Here is a 21,216-nt window from a genome sequence, read left to right as displayed (position 1 = left end):
AATCCCGTGAATGTAGAGCAGGACGGGATCAGATACGGACATGGTGCCCATGAGACATAAACTACTGTAGATATTAGTGTGTCTCAGTTTCACCGTAGTATATATGATCATATTAAACTACACCATGTCTGCCAGTAACTGTCCTGGTGTTAAAGCGGTGTGAGATGTGCCTTGTCCAAACTGATGAACTTTAGTAAGATAATCCTTTATTAACACACAAACAATATGTGTGTGCGTGTATGTATGTGTATATACGTATGTATGTGTGCATGTGTATAGGTATGTGTGTATGTATGCATGTTGGTATGTATGTGTGCATGTATATAGGTATGTGTGTATGTATGCATGTGTGTATGTATGTATGCATGCATGCGTGTATGTTGGTATGTATGTATGTGTCCATGTGTGTACGTATGTGTGCATGTATGTATGTATTTATGTGCGTATGTAGGTATGTGTGTATGTATGTGTCCATGTGTGTACGTATGTGTGTGTATGTATTTGTAATTAATTAATAGTAATTAAAGTTTCCTCACAAAGTCGATGAAGACTCTCCGCGGTGGTTCTTGTTTCTGTGATTTAATCACCTGCTAACAAACATCGATCTTACAACACCTTTAAGCGTTTGTAGTTCCAACAAACTTTTTAAATAATAAAAAAAAAACACTTACATAAAATCTTAACAATAAAGACCGTACATTAGCCTCTCCCAATGGCCTCGTGGACAGTTTGTCATGCGTGAGCTCTGTCCTGTCATGCCCCGGTGCATTCTGGTCCAAAAACTTCCCCTCCTGGCTCCCCGCGGGGGCGCATGCGCGCATGCGCAGGGGCTAAAGCTCCATCTTTCTATCCCAAGCCCAGATAGAGCCAGCAGAGGCAGTTGATGGGGGAAGCTTTTTTATTTTTATTTTTAAAGGGACAGAGGCGAGTCGCGACGAGCCCGGACGGACTTCTCCTTCGCCGCTGGCCCCCCGGAGACCTAAAACAAACGGGAGCGATGCGTGGGACGGTTGTTATGAGGTAGAGATTGAGGGGAGAGGGGATTGTGAAGCCTCTCCTGTCGCTGTTTGCCCTGCTCTCCCTCAGAGCTGCACTAGCATTAGCATTAGCTCCCTTCTTTTGCTAGCATTAGCATTGACGTTAGCATTAGCTCCCTTCTTTTGCTAGCATTAGCGTTAGCATTAGCTCCCTTCTTTTGCTAGCATTAGCTCCCTTCTTTTGCTAGCATTAGCGTTAGCATTAGTTCCCTTCTTTTACTAGCATTAGCTCCCTTCTTTTGCTAGCATTAGCATTGGCGTTAGCATTAGCGTTAGCATTGGCATTAGCTCCCTTCTTTTGCTAGCATTAGCTCACCTCTCTTTTGCTAGCATTAGCATTAGCTCCCCTCTCTTTTTGCTAGCACTAGCTCCCCCTCTTTACCCCCCACCCCCCCGTTCCTGCCTTCGTTTGGCCCTGGTTTGAGACGTTTTAGTGGACAGTTGTTCCTAGTTTTAGATCAACCAGCCTCGACTCAAAACAACAAACAAAAACAAACAACAACAACAACAACTTGGTTATGGTGGCGCGTGCGCCGCCGCGCGGGAATAACCAGGTACGTGTGTGTGTGTGTGATCGGATTAGACTTGTTTTGTTGTGTTTGGTAGTCGAGTGTGTGTGTGTGTGTGTGTGTGTGTGTGTGTGTGTGTGTGTGTGTGTCACGGCTCGGGCCACCCAGCTAGCTAGCCGTTAGCATAACGTCCGTTAGCCAGCGAGCTACGCGGCGGGGCCGGCGCTGGTTTGTTGCCGGCGCGTCGCCTTCATCTTCAGCCCGCACCAGGCTGCCCGTCCCCCGGGCTCCTCCTCACTGTCACACCCGCCGGGAGGTGGGTCCGGTCCGGTCCCGGGTGTGGTGTTGGGACGCAGTTCGCTCGTCCTTCCTCCGTGTGGTGTACTTCAGTGAAGCCTCGTTTCTCACCGCGGTAGCTGGGCTCGGGTGGCCGGGAGGCTCGCTGCTCGGCCGGTGGAGTTGTGGACTAGCCGCTAGCAGCTCACTGTACCACTCAGCCCGAGACTGTCACACATCCAGCCTGCCAGGGTCCTTCATTTGGGGGGTTTTAAATCATACTATTCTCTCCAAAGTGATATTTTGGCCGGTGCAGTCAGATGAAAGTGCCCGTCGACTTGAAGCATCTGTTTTATCACACTATTGCAGCTAATGACTGTGGATGTACGTTATTGGTGTTGGTATCAGCCCATGATCGAGGAGGAAGCTCACATCGCAGCTCCACTCATCGTGTTTGATAGCTGGAGAAATGAGTCCACAGACACCCAGCCAGCCGGATCTGTCTCACAGCAGACCTGGGGCTTAGTTTGGCGTAGGTAATCGTTTATAAAACATGTTCACGTTGTCTGTTTCTTGCTTTTTGTTTTGCAGTACGTGGCCAAATAAATGGGATATAGGATGATGTTCTGTCGCTAGATTGCTTTATTTTTTAATATCTGGTGCAGGTTGCATCCGTCAAATGATCCGTCGCTTTGTTGCGGTTCAGGAGGGCCGAGTCTACTGTACCGTGTCGTGTGTTGAGCGGCTCGTCTCCACGCTGAACCCCGTGTGCCCGTTTTGAAAACGTTATTGTTGCGATTTGCCAAGAATCCCGAGACTCCCGACAAAACCCGTCTAACCTAAAGATCTGCGTGTATCTTCAAGCCTGTCATGCTCCACTTTGGTGAGGAGGTAATCAGCTGTCACTGAGGCCACGCAGCAGCTGATGGGCCTTACTCTGGCTACAAAAAGTTTTCAGTTGAGAATAACCCCCAGAATCTGTAAATACCACATATGGCTCAGAACTGGTAAGCATATATTTTCAAGCCACGTCATGGATCGAGATGCAGGCCTGTTTCATTTGAGTTGGTGCATATGCGTTTGATCCTGTATCGGGCCTAGGCGTACAGAGAAATACACGTCGAATGGAAAATCTGGGAAAATACTTTAAAAACATGACGTGAGGCCAGACTGAGATAATAGTGCCACCACAGAGCTTCATATGCCCCAAGACTTCACACGTGCCCACCATCGTGCTCACGTCCAGAATGATGACTGAGACGGTCTGGCCCTGTGTGAATATCTATACAAACTATAGTTTATATTTAGGAACAGGTTCTATAAGATCTATATGTGTATACATTCATAATGGCACTATTTGTTCAGAGCACTGTTGCCCTTTATCAATTGTGCAGTATATCAGCTTTATGTTTTCAGTGTGTAATACCTCAGGTATACAATGAATACAGGACTGGATGTTGAATTTGAGGTCTGAAGTTGAAAATCTCTGGTCAAAACTGATCTCTCTGTGAACATAAAAGCAGGAAAAAGAATTGGACCAGTTCTGTTCTTACAGCACAACAGTTGTGATGTTTTATTTAAATTAAGACAGATCTATTTACTGGATAGAACCTGAACTATATTAAATATCTGCGTAAAAATGATATTCCTTTATTGTCACTGCACTGAGAACCATGAAACTGAGCAGTAACAACAAGCAATTGATTAGAATTTGACCAAAGATAAAAATATATAGAAAAAAAGTGTATAGACATATAAATGTTTATTCACAGGTTAATTTGTGCCACAGAACATGTGTAATCAAATTGCAGCCTTCGAGGTCCAGATTTTCCTACTTACCTTTCTGTAGCATTCAAATCTGTGGCCATAAGCATCCAGTCGCTTAAATTAAGTACGAGTGACTTCAAAATCTAGAATCTAAACTTGGATCCGAGATCCAGACTTGAAGACGTCTCACAGAGACTCTACACATGAGGGGTGTTTATTGTATGATTCGTGCGACCAGCGAAGACATTTTTTACTTCCCCAGCTGCTGACCAGCTTTTTGTCCGTCTCCCCACTTTTTTCACTAAGAGTCTGCCAGGATGATACACACTGTTGAAATGTGTTTTTGATTATTTCCTAATATCAGGTGGTGTCGGGGGGGGGGGGCTGGCACCCTGATTCCTGCTGCTGCGTCTCAGAAACCTGACCTGTAACTCTGGTGAGGGGGTTAGCATGTCGAGACCTGCGTAGGCGGCCCAGTGCGGGGCCGCCCTGTCCCGCTGCCCTGTCCTGCCTCCCCGTCCCGCCGCCCCGTCTTACGGCAGGTTAATGGAGGGGAGGGGGTCGCCACGTCCTTGGCCTGCCTCGCCTCCCCAACAGCCACTCATTCAGGCCACTTGTGAGTCAGCAACTGAGACCTGGAATAACTGGTGATGCAGCATGGCCCTCTGGATCACACACACACACACACACACACACCCGTTCTGTCCCACGTTCATTGCCCTCACATGCAGACCTCTGGTCCTCTCGTCCCAGTGTTCTGCAGCATGACCTGACGTCCTCTGTGATGGCCCTCCGACTCCTCTTGAGGAGTGATGCTTTTGAGAAGTTATTGTTAGGTGCACTATAATTAGGATTTGCCTTACTCTTGCTAGAGATTCAAACCGTCAGACATCCATCCAAAGCCTCAAATTTTAACCAACGCAAAAAAAAAAACCAACGTAGAGATCCCAGGCCCTGCTCATAGTCACACATGCAGCTGACTGGATCAACCCAGCTTGGAACTAGGTTTATGTAAAGTTTTTAATCTCTGAAATTGACATAAGGTCTTGATACTATATCACAGAAGTATGGCCGTCTGTGTGGTCATGCCATGGGCCGGTGTCGGCGGAGAAACCATGGGGTGAAACTTCAAGCCGTCCCTCGGTGCGACTGTGGCCATGGCTACCTGTGTAGACTACAGATGGGCTTGGTGTTGTCAGTGAGTGAATTCAATCGCCATGACCAAGCGTTCTTACTCTACGTCTTAATGCAGTGCAGTTCTATATCGATATCGAAAACTGCTCAAGCTTGTATAACGTAGAAGGATGTAACGTTTGAACAGAAACAGTCCAGTGTCCAGTCAGGCATCCATGCTAGCAGAATGTTGTTAGCTAGCTACAATGTTTCCCTTTACATTCCTTTGTGTCACATGACGTTTTTGGCTAGAATTATTCGTCGTCGTAAGAGCAGTGCAGGTCTAGCACTTCCTTAAAGAGGGGTTGGTTTGGCCTCCGAATTTGGCACATTCTCAATTCTTTGCCTAAATTGCAAGCATAGAGTAGAAACTAGACACAAAACCAAATGCGTGATTGTATATATCTGATATCTTCTTAGAATACGTGTTTATTTTGGGCGATGTTTTGTTTTTGCTAGCTAAATGTTTCAGTGTGATGTCTAGTTTGAACGCCAGCGCTGATGGTGTGTAATGGTCAAGCTGACCTGTTGAAGACCAGTTTTGCTGTAGCTGACTTGTTTACTAACAGAACTATTTGGAGTATATGGTGATTCTACTAGAAAGGCACGTGTGAGGAAACTTTGGTAAATGGAGTGTTTCTGTAGCAAGTCAGGGCTGGGTTTTCTGGTCAAGGAAGCACGGAAGGTGGGCTGTTGGGCAAGGGGCGTGGACTGTGGAGCGGGTGGAGGGGGTGATAACAGCAGGTAAACGAGAGGGAAGCTGCCATCTCTGGTTTCTCTGGACGACTGTACAACAGCTGAATGACGAGGCAGGCTGACCCGTGCCTTACCGTGTGTGTAACATTTACATCAATACGTTTTGGGTTTTCTCTTTCATGTATTTTAAGTTGTTTTTATCCCCAGTCCCACCCCCACAGCTGCTCCACAGACTCTGTGAGTTTGTTAAATCTAAAACGTTTAGTGATTTGGGGAGAATATTTCCCTTTTTGATTCTCAGTACAACCCATTAAAAAAATTATATCTAAACTTAATATCACCATACTTTAGAACCCCTTGACAGCTATGATGAAATATGGCAGTAATGCGGTTTGAGTTATTGTAAACTAAAGCCAGTATAACAAACAGTCAGTTTTGCTGCAGCTGTATTTTAATATCAGTAAGCTTTACTTATGTTGTGGAGGCACTGAAGGGTGGGGGGGGGGTGTACCCTTCATTCAACCCCTACCGTAATGGCCAGCTGGGTTTTAAAACCCTGTGTTTGAAAGCAGAAGCTTCAGTGAGTTACTCAGAAAAGAAACACTGTAAGGTATAGCTGGAGGCACCCCCCAACAACCCCCCCCCCCCCCCCCCCCCCCCCCCCCCACGCTCCCTCCCCACTCCCCTCTCTGGTATCTTAACACCCATGCCCACTGGCCGATGCTTTTGAAAGCCCTGTTTTGTTGTTGTTTGTGGTGGTGGCGGGGGCCCTTCAGTGTGGCGGGGGCTCTTCAGTGTGCTGCGTCACAGATCAGGTCAGGGTCCACGCACTCATTAACCTTACAGACCCTCCTCACCATTGATGCCTGTGTTGGGTGATTTCAGTTATTTAAATGTCTTGATTATTGGTTCCAAAACTCTCCTGTACAGCCTTGTACTGAGCTCAGCTTGCTGTGTTCGTATTGGACGGTTTGCAGTGTTCATTTTTTGTGGTTTGTTTATTTGTTGTTTAATTTTTTATGTGGATGAGAACAAAGCTTCAGAAATCGTCTGTGTGGGCCTGGTACCAGCGCCGATACCACTCTGCTAGTTTTAAGGATTTAACAGCTGATGCTGCCATGTACAGCATCACTAACGGTTTTCTAGTGTTACCTAAACGTTCCTGAACGCCTGCGAGGCATCTTGTGAAACTGTAGAGCTGACACACGACCATCAGCTTCGCTGGTTGAAACTAAAGTGTCCACTACAGTCCTCCCAGGGAGGGGTGATGCTTTTCAGACCAGGCTGGACTTTATTGTTCCTTTCCACTGCTTAATTCTGCCCCGTACCGTTCCGCTAGGGTCCCGCGTGTGAACTCGACTTTAAGGCGAATAATCGATGGCGTGCGTGAAGTCTGCAGGTTTTAATCTTGCGCGGACGTGCGTTTTGCCGTGAGCGGCGTACGTCTGCCCTTTCAGACCCTCCTGCTCCACGTCAGGGTTTGCGAGCGCTCCATCGCATTAGTCATCCACAACAGGAAGTGCGCTGAGAGGATGATTCAGCCGTCGCTGAGACGTATGCAACGTGGAGCGCGCGCTCTCTTCTCCATAACAAGGCTGTGTCAGGACCGGGGGATTCAGATTGACAAGAAAGAGCTAACCCTCTCCCCCCCCAGAGAAGCCTGCTTCAGTTTCTAAACACCTTTAATGATTTTTTTAACAAAGTCAATTCCCTCTCAGCCCCACACACCTACCCCACCCCAACCAACATCCACAGCTCCCCCCCCCCCACCTTTGAAAAGATGTTTTTAAAAAAAGGAAAAACCTGCCTTTGAACCTGTCTTTCCTTTTCTCTGTGACAGTAACCATGTCTCCCGTGACACCACTTCTGCACGTGTGATGACGGGTTTCGGGTTGTACTGATCTGCCCAGGAGAGGATGACACGGCCGCCTGTGGACGGAGCAGCGTGGTGACCTGGACAGCGACCTCTGGCGCTAAGAGCGCAGGCCGGCACCGTGGCCCCCCCCCGTGCGTCCGCCCCCGTGATCATGCTCGTTGTCCCCTGAGGCGCGGCCGATTCGCGTATGTGTCCCCGCAACTGCGTCGGGACCCTCATGGCTCCACTTGGGCAGAGAGCGACACGAGACGTCCCGTCTGTGTTTAGCAGCGTCGCCGTCAGGCTCCCCGGGGGCCCGGCCCCACTGTGAGCCCCGTCTGAGGCCCGCGACCCCTGACCCGGAGACACACCGCCGCAGCGCGACCTCTTCAGAGGAAAGTTGTACTGCTCCGTTCTCCCGTTTCCGAGAGACACGATGACACGTAGCGTCGGGACAGTGAAGCACGTGTGATCTCTCCAGCGGAGTCGAGCACCAACCCAGAAAAATGAATGGTGGAAAGGAGAGTGAGAGAGGGGAAGGGGAGGGGCTTCCCGCACCTGCCCAGGTTCCCATTGGCTGGCAGCGGAAGGTGGAGCATGCTGGGGTCGTCTATATCAGGTACGGGATGGGTCACAAGTCCGTCATCGTCATCGTCAATGTTTGAATGTCTTGATGAGATTTACATGTTTTTAAGGTGAGCAGTACGCTTGTAGCGTACTAATTAGGCCAGATGCAGTAATTGGTTCGTTAATACAGCAGTTAATTGCTGTAATCACATTTTCCATCTGTCTGACAGCCTGAAAGTAAATCTTGGGAAAACATGCATTGTACTGTAGACTCTTCAATTATTTTCCAGTAGGCAAATAATTAAAAAAAATATTTTATAAACATTGACACCAGTCTACACAATACATGTACACAAATATGTGAAATAAACAAATACGTAGAGTCCTTAATATTTACGAATTATCATCATGAACATGGTAATCCCAGATGCCATGACGGCAGCGGATAGAACCTCGTTCTTCCCAAGAGAAACTGCGGAAACTCAAATTTCAGAGAACTTAAGAATTTTCTTTCTGCATTTATTATACTGCACAAACAGCATTGTGATTGAATGTGTCCTTGCGTGTGCTGTAGTCCCAGTGGTTCAGTGCTGTCCTGCCTGGACCAGGTGAAGTCCTACCTCCTCACGGATGGCACCTGTAAGTGCGGCTTGGAGTGTCCACTTGTTCTCCCCAAGGTCAGTCCACACGTCACACCTCCTCTTTCACACCGTCACCTTTCTTGTGCAGTTCATTCTTTGTACATGTGCAGTTTACCATATGCACTCAGTGACCAGATAAACAGAAACCCTAGTGCTGCATTGGACAACCTTTGGTCATGTGACTCAACAAGAGCGCTCTGTTATCCTGGTGTTAAAGCTGACTCATGTAAACTAACCAAGTTAGTTTGCGAATGCTCCCTACTGTTATGTTGGAGTTCATCTCACAAAGGTGTTTCATGAAGTTCACTCCAGGGATGGTCATGGGCGTGTTGCGTTTCACCCGTCCGTTCACACGCCCCTCCAGCTCTCACGCTCTTGCGGGCAGCATCGTCTTGCCAAAAGTGCTCGGCCCCTTGGGAGTTCATGGTGGTTGTGGGTGAAGGCCTTTTCGCCGTCCCACTGACCTGTACAGGTGTGAGCACGCGTCCGTCGTGCCACGAACAAGCCACCCCTCGTCTCTCCTGCGGTCATCCACCGAGCGAAGCCTCCCACGCACCGTTTTAATGCGCCGTCTTCCCTTCTGGTCAGTTCGCTGAAACTTCCGCCTTTGAAACGCCGCGGGCTTCCAGGCCTCGGCGATGGCCGGACCCACCCACCCAGCACCCGCGGTTATTCCTTTTTCCTAAGAACGTTGGATCGGATCCGTTCTCAGTAATCCATTCCCATGCGTATCGAGTGTGGAAGTGGGGTTGCTGTTCGATGCCTCTTACACTGTAAGGGAAGTATATTAGTTTTGCACAGATTCTAGTATATACAGGACCCTATCACTTGCACATAGTGTTGTAGTAATGATTAAAAACAGATATTCCTTTTACCCTGAAGCCTGAAGGAACAAGGAAGATTTTGAGTTTATTATTAACCCCTTTTGTATTGCTTTGGTGCTAAAATGCTACCGGTACTAACAAAGCATGACTAATGAATACTTTATTATTATTGTTGTCGTCGTCATCGTTATGTCGATGTTATTATCACCATCATCACAGACTACATATCTGTGTGGTTTCCAGCCAATTAAGTAGCCAAGTAGAGCACCGTAGTTACTGACACTAGTTACTGACACTGTAGTTCATAGGATTGTCAGAGAAGTTAAAGATGTCATTACAGTCTGAAATGGCAATGGCGTTTTATTGCAACTGCTTAGTAAACATGCTACATTAGCAAGAGCCCTTCAAGGTAGGCAGAGACGGGGGCGTGTTTAGGTGACACAGATTTCACTCTGATCTGTGTAGATATGCTAATCCTCACCTAATTATTTTCTGCAAAGCTGTGCACAGAGGCAGTGTTGCACACAAACCAACTGTACCAGCCCAGTCCAGCGGAGTTGTAAGTCTGTTGAGACACAAACAGCTTATGGAATGATAGTTCATGAGGATTTGCACGTGTTAAATATCATGTATGTTAAATGTCCTCTTCGTGTTTGACAACAGTGTTCGTACGGCCTGTTGAATCGTGGTTCTTCCTGCAGAACTTACTGCGGCTCTCAGACCTTTTATTCACTGTTAATTACAATAATCATGCAGAAATGATCACGCGTGCTGCGTGTGTTTCTCATGTCAGGTCGTCAGTCCTTTGACCGGCCTGTTCAGGCCTTTCAGCCAGTGGCAGCTGCATTATAACTCACTATTTTATCTGCCAACTTCACTGCTCTGATTAAGCTTGTATTTTGTTTCTCTTAACAAAATATGAATGCATATACTATAAAAATGTATGTGACATGTAGAAACATTAAGCATATGTCTAGAACATCATTCCTTACTAAGGGGCTTCTCCAACCATGTACCTCTATGAAATCTATTAAGCATTATAATTTTCATATATTTTTTCAAAACAGACAAAGAAGAAATTCTGCTGTGTAAATACTGAGATCATTTTCACACACGTGAATGTATGAAATCCAAAACACAACCTGAACAAAGATGTATTTTCTGCAAAGCCTCACCTCAGATTTGCAAACCTCTGACCATGGGAATTCTAAACCCTTTGGTTCTGACCAAAACCCCTCAAACTGAGTAGTACTCAAACTGAAATATATTACAAAGTTATTAAGGCTGCATTTTTCAGTTTTCAGCAGTTCTTCAGGTAATCATACACTTCTCTCCTGGTTCTGTGTTCTGTTTTTTTTATTTATTTTTTCTTATCTTCCTAAAGAAATAGTGTTCCTCATCTTCGATCTTACTGGCTATGCAACAGACCTAACCAATCGATAAGGAAATTAATTGCCAATAGTATTTTCGATGTCTTCGCATCCTAAAATGTTCCAGATAACTTTGCATTACCTCCGTTTACTAAAGTAAGTAAGTAGGTCAATGCATTGATATTCAGGATCAGGAGAGAGTGGACACTCTCACTCCAGTGTGCAGTTTGAGCTCCGGGACCCCAGAGATGGCACGTGTGCGTGTGTGTGCTAAGACCGTCCGTCTCTGCAGGTGTTTAATTTTGATCCTGGGGCCGCCGTCAAGCAGAGGACCGCGGAGGACGTGAAGGCAGACGAGGACGTCACCAAGCTCTGCATCCACAAGAGGAAGCTCATCGCTGTGGCCACCCTGCACAAGAGCATGGAGCTACCTCACCCCTCCCTGACACTGACCGCACCCAGCGGAGGCACCAGTACGACCTCTTCCTTTCTAATTAGCATATTTAATCACATATTCTAGCATATTTTGTTGTGTTACCAATTACAGTGGTACATATCTCAAGTTTTATAATGCCTGTGCGCTGTAAAATCATTTTCTGTGTTAAACTAATGGTTATATTCTCCTGTATTCTTCCCTAACAGGTGTGGCCTCTATAGCTCCTCCCATCCAGCGGTCTGCGACCCCTCGAGCAATAAGGAATAAGTCCCACGACGGGCTGACCAACTCCGCGCTGCCTGACTGCAAGAACCCGTTCAAGATGATGATGGTAGCGGGTCAGCGCCACTACTCGTCGGACATGAGCGGCGGCCAGCAGCCGGAGCACTACTCCGGATACCCTCGGCAGCGGCTGGGCGGCAGCGAGCCGGGGCCCAAGTCCCCGTATCGTAGCGGCCCCGGGGGCATGCTTAGCCCCTCGCCGGGCTCGCAGGTCTACGGGGACGGCTCTGCGTCCCCCAGAACGGACCCTTTGGCCGGTCCGGACGGGTTTGCACGGAGCAACGCCTGTGGCTTCCAGGGGACGGGAAGTCCCAGCTCACTTCACGGCAACAGCAGGACACCCCTGTCTCCTCCCGGCGTCCTGATCCACGGATCTTCCGTTGCCCAGCTGTCCTACGCCATGGCTGGAAGGACTAACACGCCTCTCTCGCCCCCGGTCCCAAACAAAAGCCCCATCATGAAAAAGCCCCATTGTAATGTCAACTATCCGCCTAGCATGGACGTGGCGAGAGCAGTGTTTCACCACAAGACCCAAACGCCCCACCCTGTTCCTGCGATGCCCCCGTCATGCGCCCTCCAGAAAAAGCAGATGACCTCAGAGAAAGACCCTCTGGGCATCCTGGACCCCATCCCAAGCAAACCCATCATCCAGAATCCCATGACCAACGCCAGCCCGGCCAACTTTCAGCCCAATGCTCACGCTCAGGTACCAATGTTGAATGTAAACATCCCTCCCGCCATAGTCCCCCTGCCAAGCAACCTTCCCTTACCAACCGTGAAACCCGGACCAATAGGTCACGGTGGGCACATGCAGAGGACTCAGCACGGGGTGGCCAACTCCATCTCCCCGTCACCGGTCACGTCCCCCGTGCACATGACCGGGTCTGCGCTGGGCCGCGTGGAGGCCTCGCCTCAGCGCTCCCGCTCCTCCTCCACCTCCTCCGACCACGGGAGCTTCGCCATGCCCTCGGGGCCCCAGGGCCCCTGTGTGAGCATGAAGGTCCCGCCACGGTCTCCCCGCTCCTCCATGGGTTCGCCCAGACCCACCATGCCTTCCAGTCCCTCCGCCAAGCCCGACCCTCTCCACCAGTACAAAGACCCCAACCAGGTTCTGGCGGGGATGAGCAATGCGATCGGCGGTCAGCACAACCCCGTTTTTCCCCCAGCGCCGGGCAGCGGTGGCCCCCAGAAGGCCCACCCCGGCCTCCTGGGAATGCCCCTCAACCAGATCCTCAACCAACACAACGCTGCCTCCTTCCCCGCCAGCAGTCTGCTTTCTGCAGCAGCCAAAGCACAGCTAGCAAATCAAAACAAACTTGGTGGTAGCACTGGTGGCATGGGCGGTGCGGGGGCCGCAGCCGGGGGCGTGGGTGGAGGTGGAAATGGCGGGAGCGGAAGTGCCGGGCTGACGTGCTCTCTCGGGGGCAGCGGTGGTGGTGGCAGCAGGGTGGTGGAAGGGCCCAGTGCTTTAAACTCCATGCTGCCACCCAGTTCGGCCGTGATGATGCCCATGTCTGAGGCCCAGAGCGGGCGGGCGGCCCTGCGGGACAAACTCATGGCCCAGCAGCGCGACCTACTTCGCAAGCGCAAGCAGCATCCCGCGTCCGCCAACCACGACAACATGGTCTTCGGGATGCTCAAGCCCGAAGCGGCCGGCCCCAGGCCGCCTTGCCCTCCCCCGGAGCAGATGAGGAAAGTTCCCCGGCTCGGAGGAATACCGCCCAACACCTCCATGGCCCAGCTGCTGCAGTCAATGAGCAACCAGGGCTCCCACATGGCCAGGGGCGGCCGCACGCTGCCCCCAGGCCCCGGGCAGATACACTTGGGCGAGGGCGTCCTTCCCCCTGGCGTAGCCCAGCAGAACATGCAGTTGCAGCAACGTCTTCACGGCCAGGCAGATCCCATGCACTGTCCTGGACTGGAGCCCGGTACGCAAGGCCCTCAAACGCCGTTCCCAGGGATGATGAACCAGATGCATGCCACGGTTATGGGGAGCTGTGGGCCCTTGGGCCAAGGTGGACAGGTTCCTCTCGGACACCCCACCATGGGTCACCCGAACGCTCACCCAAAGCAGTTGTCTCACCTACACCACCAGCAGCAAGGCCATCCTCACGGACACATCCGGCCAAATATGTCCTGCATGGTATCCAGCAACGACGACGCTAGCTGTGCTCAAGCTCTGACCGACACAGGTAGGAACACTTTCGCTGTTTCTGAAGGTGCCTTGCAAACTTGATGTCGCCATTTTGCTGATTACTTCACAGACCTAAATTGGTTTGTTTCTGAGAAGAGCATCTCATTATTGAACTGATTACAGCGTCTCTTTAGGCTCTTGGCCAACTAAAATGTTTTTCAAATAATGATTGTTTGAATACAATTTTAGTAAAGACTTGCTGTCACTTGGTAATTGTGTCTGTGCACAAATTAGTGTGTTATTACTGATCTCGATTCACATTGACATCGCATCCATTTAGAGGCCTGTTTGAAATTTTAAGCTGTTAGTAGCCTCTGTTTGAGCTTAATTTTAGAATATACAACTTAGAATGAACCCACCATTCCCCCAGAAACAAGCAAGACTAGTTTTGTTTTGTTGGTCATTCGGTAACTTTTGGATAAGGAAATAAGAGTCTTCCTTAATAAAAAGAGAGGCAATCTAAGGGCTATGGTATTAAAACAACATTACAAATAAAATGTATATTAATGAAATCTCCTCTGGGTTGATGAACCTTTGGAGTTCCTTTGGTCACCAACGTGTCTCCAACGGGGATTAAATGAGTCTCACTGATGACTCGTGGGTTTTTCCCCCCACACCCTTGAGGATGCTTCTGTGGAGGTGAGCCAGGTGTGTTCGTGTGGTGCTGTCAGGGAGTGACGTCCCAGCTCTAGTGTGGAGGACTCCTGCTTTAGGGCCTGGTGGTGCTAAACGGACACCCATCACCAGCCTAGAAGTCAAAGTGACGTTCTCCGCCCACTTAACCAACAACTCCATGGAACGATTTCCAGTTCATTTGCAGTCAAGCTTTTTAGGGTTCACACACGTAGTGTGGGAAACCTATTGTTTTTGCTATTCTTCTTCTTATTATTATTATTATTATTATTATTTTTTTTTTTTTCTCCACATAAACCGCATACTGCAGCCTAGACCGTAAGTCCCAGAGACACCAAACTTGGCAGAATGGTGTAGTCTCTTTGCGGGACCGTGCTAAAGTACAGAGACCCACATTGGCCTGATGGTGGCGCTATAGTGCAGCATTTTGCGCTTTGGTCCATATCTCCCACCCCGTAGATCCTAGAAACAAAATTCCACTTCAGGTGCATTCCTTGGCTCCGGTTTTGTTTGTTTTTGAAACGCTGCATTTGCATATCTGGTGTTCCTCCATCAGTTTCTCCACAGATCAGATCAAGGGCCCATGAGTCATTTGGCCAGCCAGTTGCCGTGGTGTTACCAAAGCCGAGTGCAGCTCCTTGAAGCCGTGGGAGATCACGTGATTGGGCCGTGGGCAATAGTAGGAGGATGTAGATGAGGATTTATTTGTGATGTAAGAGATGAGGGTGTGGCGATAAGGCCGTTGACGCTAATGGTCATGCTGTCTTTGGGAGGCATAACGTGTTGTGGATTCTCCATGGCTTTTCCAGAATGGCCATGACTTTGTTTATTTTTCCATCAGTTTATTATTTCACTCGATGTAGCTTATAAATGTAAATGTGTAGCAAGTGAAGTTAGGAGTGCTTCATTAGAACAGTGTATTTGTATAACTAATAGACTAATAGCCAACTTTGCTTCGTTTCACTTCGATTAGTTGTGTAAATTTGCTGTCGAAGCAAACAACTCTATCTTAATGATATCCGCTTCTTGTTTTGTCATGACACCCCCCCAATTCACAAACGTATATCGCCACACATTTCGCCATACGTTTCGCCATGGTTCTTGGTAGCATAAATAGCCGGTTCTTTAAACCCTGATACAGACTTTTCATTTAAAAGAAATTGCCGAATTCCCTTCTAGATCTGGCGGCTTCAGTTCAGCTAACACGGCTCTGTGAAGGATTTCCACATATGCCAAACGTGTTCTGCGTCCACGGTGCAGCACGGAGGTGTGATTTAGCACTCCTCCCCCCGTTCTGGTCCGGCAGGAGTGAAACGCCATCCTCCGTTTGGAAGTTTGCATACACTTGTGCAGGTCTGAGCCTCTGTGTGGCTGAAATGAAATAATCTCCCAGGGTCCCGTACCGTTAAGCATCTATACGACCGACCGACTTCTGCGATGATAATCAGGTGCTCTGTACAACCGTGGACCTGTGTGTGCGTGTGTGTGTGTGTGTGTGTGTGTACGCGTGTATACGTGTGTGTGTGTGTGTGTGTGCGCGCGTGTATACGTGTGCGCGCGCGCGTGTATACGTGTGTGCATGTATGTGTGCGCAGTAAAACAACACCAGCCCTCTGTTTTTTTTTTTGTGCTTTAGACACTCAAGGTTTTCCGCTGCATGTAAAACACACGGTGGTGGTAAATGTTGATTCTGCCGGGTTGTCTGCACTATTTTAAAGTTGTATGAGTAGACACACCGTAGTAGAGCAGAGCTTTACTAGAACAGGAGACGGGGAGAAAAGGTCAGAAGAGAGAGAGAGAGAGAGAGAGAGAGAGAGAGCGCGCGCGTGTGCAAGACTGAGTGGGGGAGGGAGGGAGACAGACAGACAGACAGACAATGAGAGGGAGAGAGAGACTGTGTGAGGGGGAGAGAGACAGAGAGAGAAGGTGTGTGAGACAGAGAGATACAGTGTAAGAGAGTAAACGAGAAGGCGCGGGGGGGGGGGGGAGGTTGGGGAGGGGGGGGGGGTCACTAAAGGCCACCAGGGGAGCGGACAGGCGAGACTGAGGCAGCAGATAAACTTAGACCTAGTTTACATTCTGCAGCTGGCAGGTGTCACTCAGTGGTCCAAATACAAGAGCGTCTCCAAACAGGAGAGAGTCAGCGTCCACAACACCGCCCTGAACACCACCCACAACGAGAGCTGCCATGATTAGTCGACTAGTCACGATGATGTCGACTATTAAAATAGTCTAATAGACTATTTTAATAGACTAATTTAATAGTTGATGCGTCGTTTTTTTTTTTCTCTACAAACTGCTGCGTCAGTTTCCACTGCTGCGTCTGCCTTTCTGTCCTTGACGCACATGCGCAGTAGTGAAACCGAGGTGGACGGTGGACGACGTCCCAGGACGTTATACAGACTGGTATAATGACTACCCGGCTACGGAACTCAAAAGTGTGGGATAATTTTCCGTAGCCGGGTTTCGAAACGCGTGCAATATCTGCAAGGCAGAAATTTCCTTCCACGGCAGCACAACCGCGTTGTACGAGCACCTGAAGCATATTGTGGCTGATTGTGACAGTGATGAAGAGGGACCATCATCTCTGTAATCTAAATTGCTAGTTAGCTGCTAAAGTTAGCGTAAACGGAGCGTTAACTTAGTACTTACTTTTCGTGGTAGCTGTAAAAGTTAACATAAGCGATGGATATTTGTTTAATTAGCCTAAGCACGCATTCGTGTGTTTTCTGTAACGTCAGTGAGAACAAAACTTTATTTTTGTGAATAATTCTTTAGTTTCAGGTACCTACCTAATTTGATTAGTCTCACAGAGACAAATGAAAGAAAGAAAAACCAAAAAAATATCATTTCTTTATTAATGTATTTATTTTTGCATTGTTTAAGCCAGTGCCTTGTACTTATTTTAATAATTGTTTGTTGCAACAAGCTGCGTATTTCATTAAAGGTTTAATGAACTATGATCTTAGTAGTTTTTATTTTTAGTTAGCATATAGCTGAAATCTAATGATGGTTATATAGTAACAGTTGCATTCTAGTGTGATAAGCTGTATGTTTTATATTCAATTAACATACGATCCGATTAGTTGACTAGGCCTAATCATAAAAATGAATCGGCGATTAGTCGACTATAAAAATAATCGTTTGTGGCAGCCCTACCCACAACACCGCCCAGAAACCCAGAGAGATGAAATGATCCATGGCTGCATGTTGCCAGCTGACTCAGCACAGTTCATTTCCCAAATTCATAAAAAAATTATCATTATTTTAATATTTTTTTACTGATTTAAATTAGGGCTGAACGATTAATTGCATTTGCGATAATCTCGCGATATTTTAAAACGCGATTCTCTAATCGCACAGGCTGCGATTTAATTAAACTGGTCACGTGACTTGGGAGCGAGCCGAGCCGAGGACGAACGGAGCAAACCCAAGCAGGAGGCAGGGAGGTGGAGAAGTGAAGTTAACACAGCGCACTTTAACTTGTTGCACAATGGCTTCAGGCTCGACAGAAGCTGACACAACTGAAAGTATAATACCAAAGAGGGGCAGCACATCAGTTGTGTGAAATTACTTTGGCTTTAAAAAAGATGCTGCTCAATGTCAGGTACTGTGTAAAACGTGCCTTGCTACTGTTGCTACGACGCGAGGTAACACTACAAACCTTCAGCATTAAAAAAAACACCACAAAGCCTCGTATGATATTTGTAAGGCTAAAATGCCAACGACCAGTGCTGCATCTTCAAATACGCCAAAGTGTTTCTCTGCACTTATACAGCCTTAGTATGCGGTGAGCAGCGAAATACCGTAAAATCACGCATATAGGCGCAATAAGATTTAAAGCACGGATGAATCGCAAAAGCGCGGATAGCTTGACCGCGGTCCAGCAGACAGGGTTCACTGACCGAACTGTTTGAAAGTGTAACTCCTTATGGATATAATTGGAAGCGGCACGCTGAAATAACTCAGGCAGTAACGGAGTTCATAGTGAAAGACATGATGTCTATTAATATAGTGAACAAGCCCGGCTTCATGGCTTTGTTAAACACACTGGATATGCGCTACCAAATGTCCTCACGCACATATTTTAGCCAAGTTGCTATACCTGCAGGGTTGGCAACTCTCACGCATTGAGCGTCTTAGACTAAAAAGTTACTAGTTCGCTCTGGCGCCCACCACAGGCGATCGATCGATCGCGATATAATAATAATACTTAAATTTTGTCCATTTTACACCGCCCCGATAACAACAAATTATGTTCGCCACCCACTCCAGGTTCAAGTCTCACTCCAAGCGATCTTGAAAAGTTGGCAACCCTGTATCTGAGCTGTATAAAAAACAGAGTTTCCTGAAAACAGTGGGGAAAAAATCGCGATTTTAAATCGCAATCGCAATTTATAGATAAAAAATTGCAATTAGATTATTTTCCAAAATCGTTCAGCCCTAATTTAAATGTAATGAAGGGGTTTTTGCATATCTCCAGTTTGGTCCGTACTGGTCAGGTACCGTGACGGTAACTGGTCACTAGGTATGTACAGGTGTGTATAGGCATGTGCTGGATAGTCATTTGCTGACGTAAGGGACTTGTGGGATTGATTTTGGAATGACTGAATAGGTGCTTCCCAGTTCAGGACCCATATAGAACATCAGAGTGGAGCTGTAGAGAAACCTAGTGGGGCTACTGCCACCACCCCCAACTTCAACACCACCCACACCTCCACCACCTTCAACACCACCCACACCTCCACCACCTTCAACACCACCCACACCTCCACCACCTTCACCACACCCACCTTCAACACCACCACCACCACACCCACCTTCAACACCACCACCACCACACCCACCTTCAACACCACCACCACCACACCCACCTTCAACACCACCACCACCACACCCACCTTCAACACCACCCCCACCTCCACCACCTTCAACACCACCCACACCTCCACCACCGCCACCTTCAACACCACCACCACCACCACCACACCCACCTTCAACACCACCACCACCACACCCACCTTCAACACCACCACCACCACACCCACCTTCAACACCACCCCCACCTCCACCACCTTCAACACCACCCACACCTCCACCACCGCCACCTTCAACACCACCACCACCACCACCACACCCACCTTCAACACCACCCCCACCTCCACCACACCCACCTTCAACATCACCACCACCACCACACCCACCTTCAACATCACCACACCCACCTTCAACACCACCCCCACCTCCACCACACCCACCTTCAACACCACCACCACCATCCCCACGTCAGAGGGTGTAAGTCGCATGGCAAACTCTGATCTAGACTCGGCACTGTGTGTGTGTGTGTATGTATGTATGTGTGTGTCTCTCCTCCAGAGGGACTGATCTCCTTCTCAGGAAACATGTTTAAAACTGCACTGGTGATTCCAGCTCACACTGGGCTACTGGCTTGAGATCTTTCTGCTTTTTTTCCTGGCCAGAGAACACACACACACACACACACACACACACACACACACACACACACTCACACAAACACATACACACACACACTCTCGCTCAACAATGCACATGCATGTGTGTTCTTGACAACCTGACATAGCTTTGCTCCACACGCCCCCACCCCAGTCCCCTAGTACCGTTAAATCATGTTTCTCCTTGAGCTGGTGTCTCTGTGTGTGTATGAGCGTGTGTGTGTGTATGAGCGTGTGTGTGTGTATGAGCGTGTGTGTGTGTGCATGAGCGTGTGTGTGTGCATGAGCGTGTGTGTGTGTATGAATGCGTGTGTGACTGTGTTTGAGGGTGGGGGGGGGTTGCTATCTGAATCAAAACATGGACAGCACCACCAATCATCCCGCCACCGTTCCCATGGCAACCTTCCCAGCAACCACCGGCATCAGTAGATCATACATGCTGTCCGTACTGGGCGAGCCCTTGCTGACGGCCGTCACCGCGGAGACGAGTGGAGCCCAGCGGGAGGTCTGACCGTGCTGCAGCTGCCTTCATTCTCATCCAGTCACTGCAACTCACACCCACGGCTGTACTGCAGAGGGCTAACACACTACACTGCACTGTACTACAGCAGTGCACTGTATGACACCGTTACTGACACACCCTCTACAACACTGCACTGTATTACACTGTTACTGACACGCCCTCTACAACACTGCACTGTATTACACTGTTACTGACACGCCCTCTACAACACTGCACTGTTACACTGTTACTGACACGCCCTCTACAGCACTACACTGTTACACTGTTAACTGACACGCCCTCTACAGCACTGCACTGTGTTACACTGTTACTGACACGCCCTCTACAGCACTGCACTGTGTTACACTGTTACTGACACGCCCTCTACAACACTTACTGACACTATAATCCTACTATAATACAGCACTGCAGTGTGTTGCACTGTTACTGACGCACTATAACCCTGCTCTGTTACACTGTTACTGATGCACCATAACCCTGCTCTGTTACACTGTTACTGATGCACCATAACCCTGCTCTGTTACACTGTTACTGACGCACCATAACCCTGCTCTGTTGCACTGTTACTGACGCACCATAACCCTGCTCTGTTGCACTGTTACTGACGCACCATAACCCTGCTCTGTTGCACTGTTACTGACGCACCATAACCCTGCTCTGTTGCACTGTTACTGACGCACTATAACCCTGCTCTGTTACACTGTTACTGACGCACCATAACCCTGCTCTGTTGCACTGTTACTGACGCACTATAACCCTGCTCTGTTGCACTGTTACTGACGCACTATAACCCTGCTCTGTTGCACTGTTACTGACGCACTATAACCCTGCTCTGTTACACTGCTACTGACGCACCATAACCCTGCTCTGTTACACTGCTACTGACGCACTATAACCATGCTCTGTTACACTGTTACTGACACTGTTACTGACTCACTTTAACCCTGCTCTGTTACACT

General features: G+C 48.5%; 2 protein-coding genes across 6 annotated transcripts in view; one reads left to right on the top strand and one right to left on the bottom strand.

Moving 5' to 3' along the window:
- orc4 (origin recognition complex, subunit 4) overlaps positions 1-955 on the bottom strand; it is a 26,109-nt gene extending 25,154 nt beyond the window's left edge. The window contains exons 1-2 of one of the 4 annotated variants that reach the window (XM_077015702.1): positions 672-955; positions 537-590 (exon numbers count right to left, since the gene is read on the bottom strand). In XM_077015702.1, coding sequence (XP_076871817.1) covers positions 537-590; positions 672-821 — 204 coding nt within the window. In that variant the 5' untranslated portion in view covers positions 822-955. The remainder of the gene's footprint in view (positions 1-536; positions 591-671) is intronic. The other 3 variants (XM_077015704.1, XM_077015703.1, XM_077015705.1) reach the window with 3 other exon arrangements.
- mbd5 (methyl-CpG binding domain protein 5) overlaps positions 889-21,216 on the top strand; it is a 32,310-nt gene continuing 11,982 nt past the window's right edge. Inside the window, exons 1-5 of one of the 2 annotated variants that reach the window (XM_077015701.1) lie at positions 889-1,020; positions 7,299-7,932; positions 8,455-8,557; positions 11,008-11,188; positions 11,358-13,625. In XM_077015701.1, the coding sequence (XP_076871816.1) occupies positions 7,820-7,932; positions 8,455-8,557; positions 11,008-11,188; positions 11,358-13,625 (2,665 nt within the window). In that variant the 5' untranslated portion in view covers positions 889-1,020; positions 7,299-7,819. Of the gene's footprint in view, positions 1,021-1,451; positions 1,592-7,298; positions 7,933-8,454; positions 8,558-11,007; positions 11,189-11,357; positions 13,626-21,216 lie in introns of those variants that run through there. The other variant, XM_077015700.1, reaches the window with a different exon arrangement.

The sequence above is a fragment of the Brachyhypopomus gauderio genome, chromosome 8, assembly GCF_052324685.1.
Source record: "Brachyhypopomus gauderio isolate BG-103 chromosome 8, BGAUD_0.2, whole genome shotgun sequence".
Taxonomy (NCBI): Eukaryota; Metazoa; Chordata; class Actinopteri; order Gymnotiformes; family Hypopomidae; genus Brachyhypopomus; species Brachyhypopomus gauderio.
This window is presented reverse-complemented; position numbering and strand designations above follow the sequence as displayed.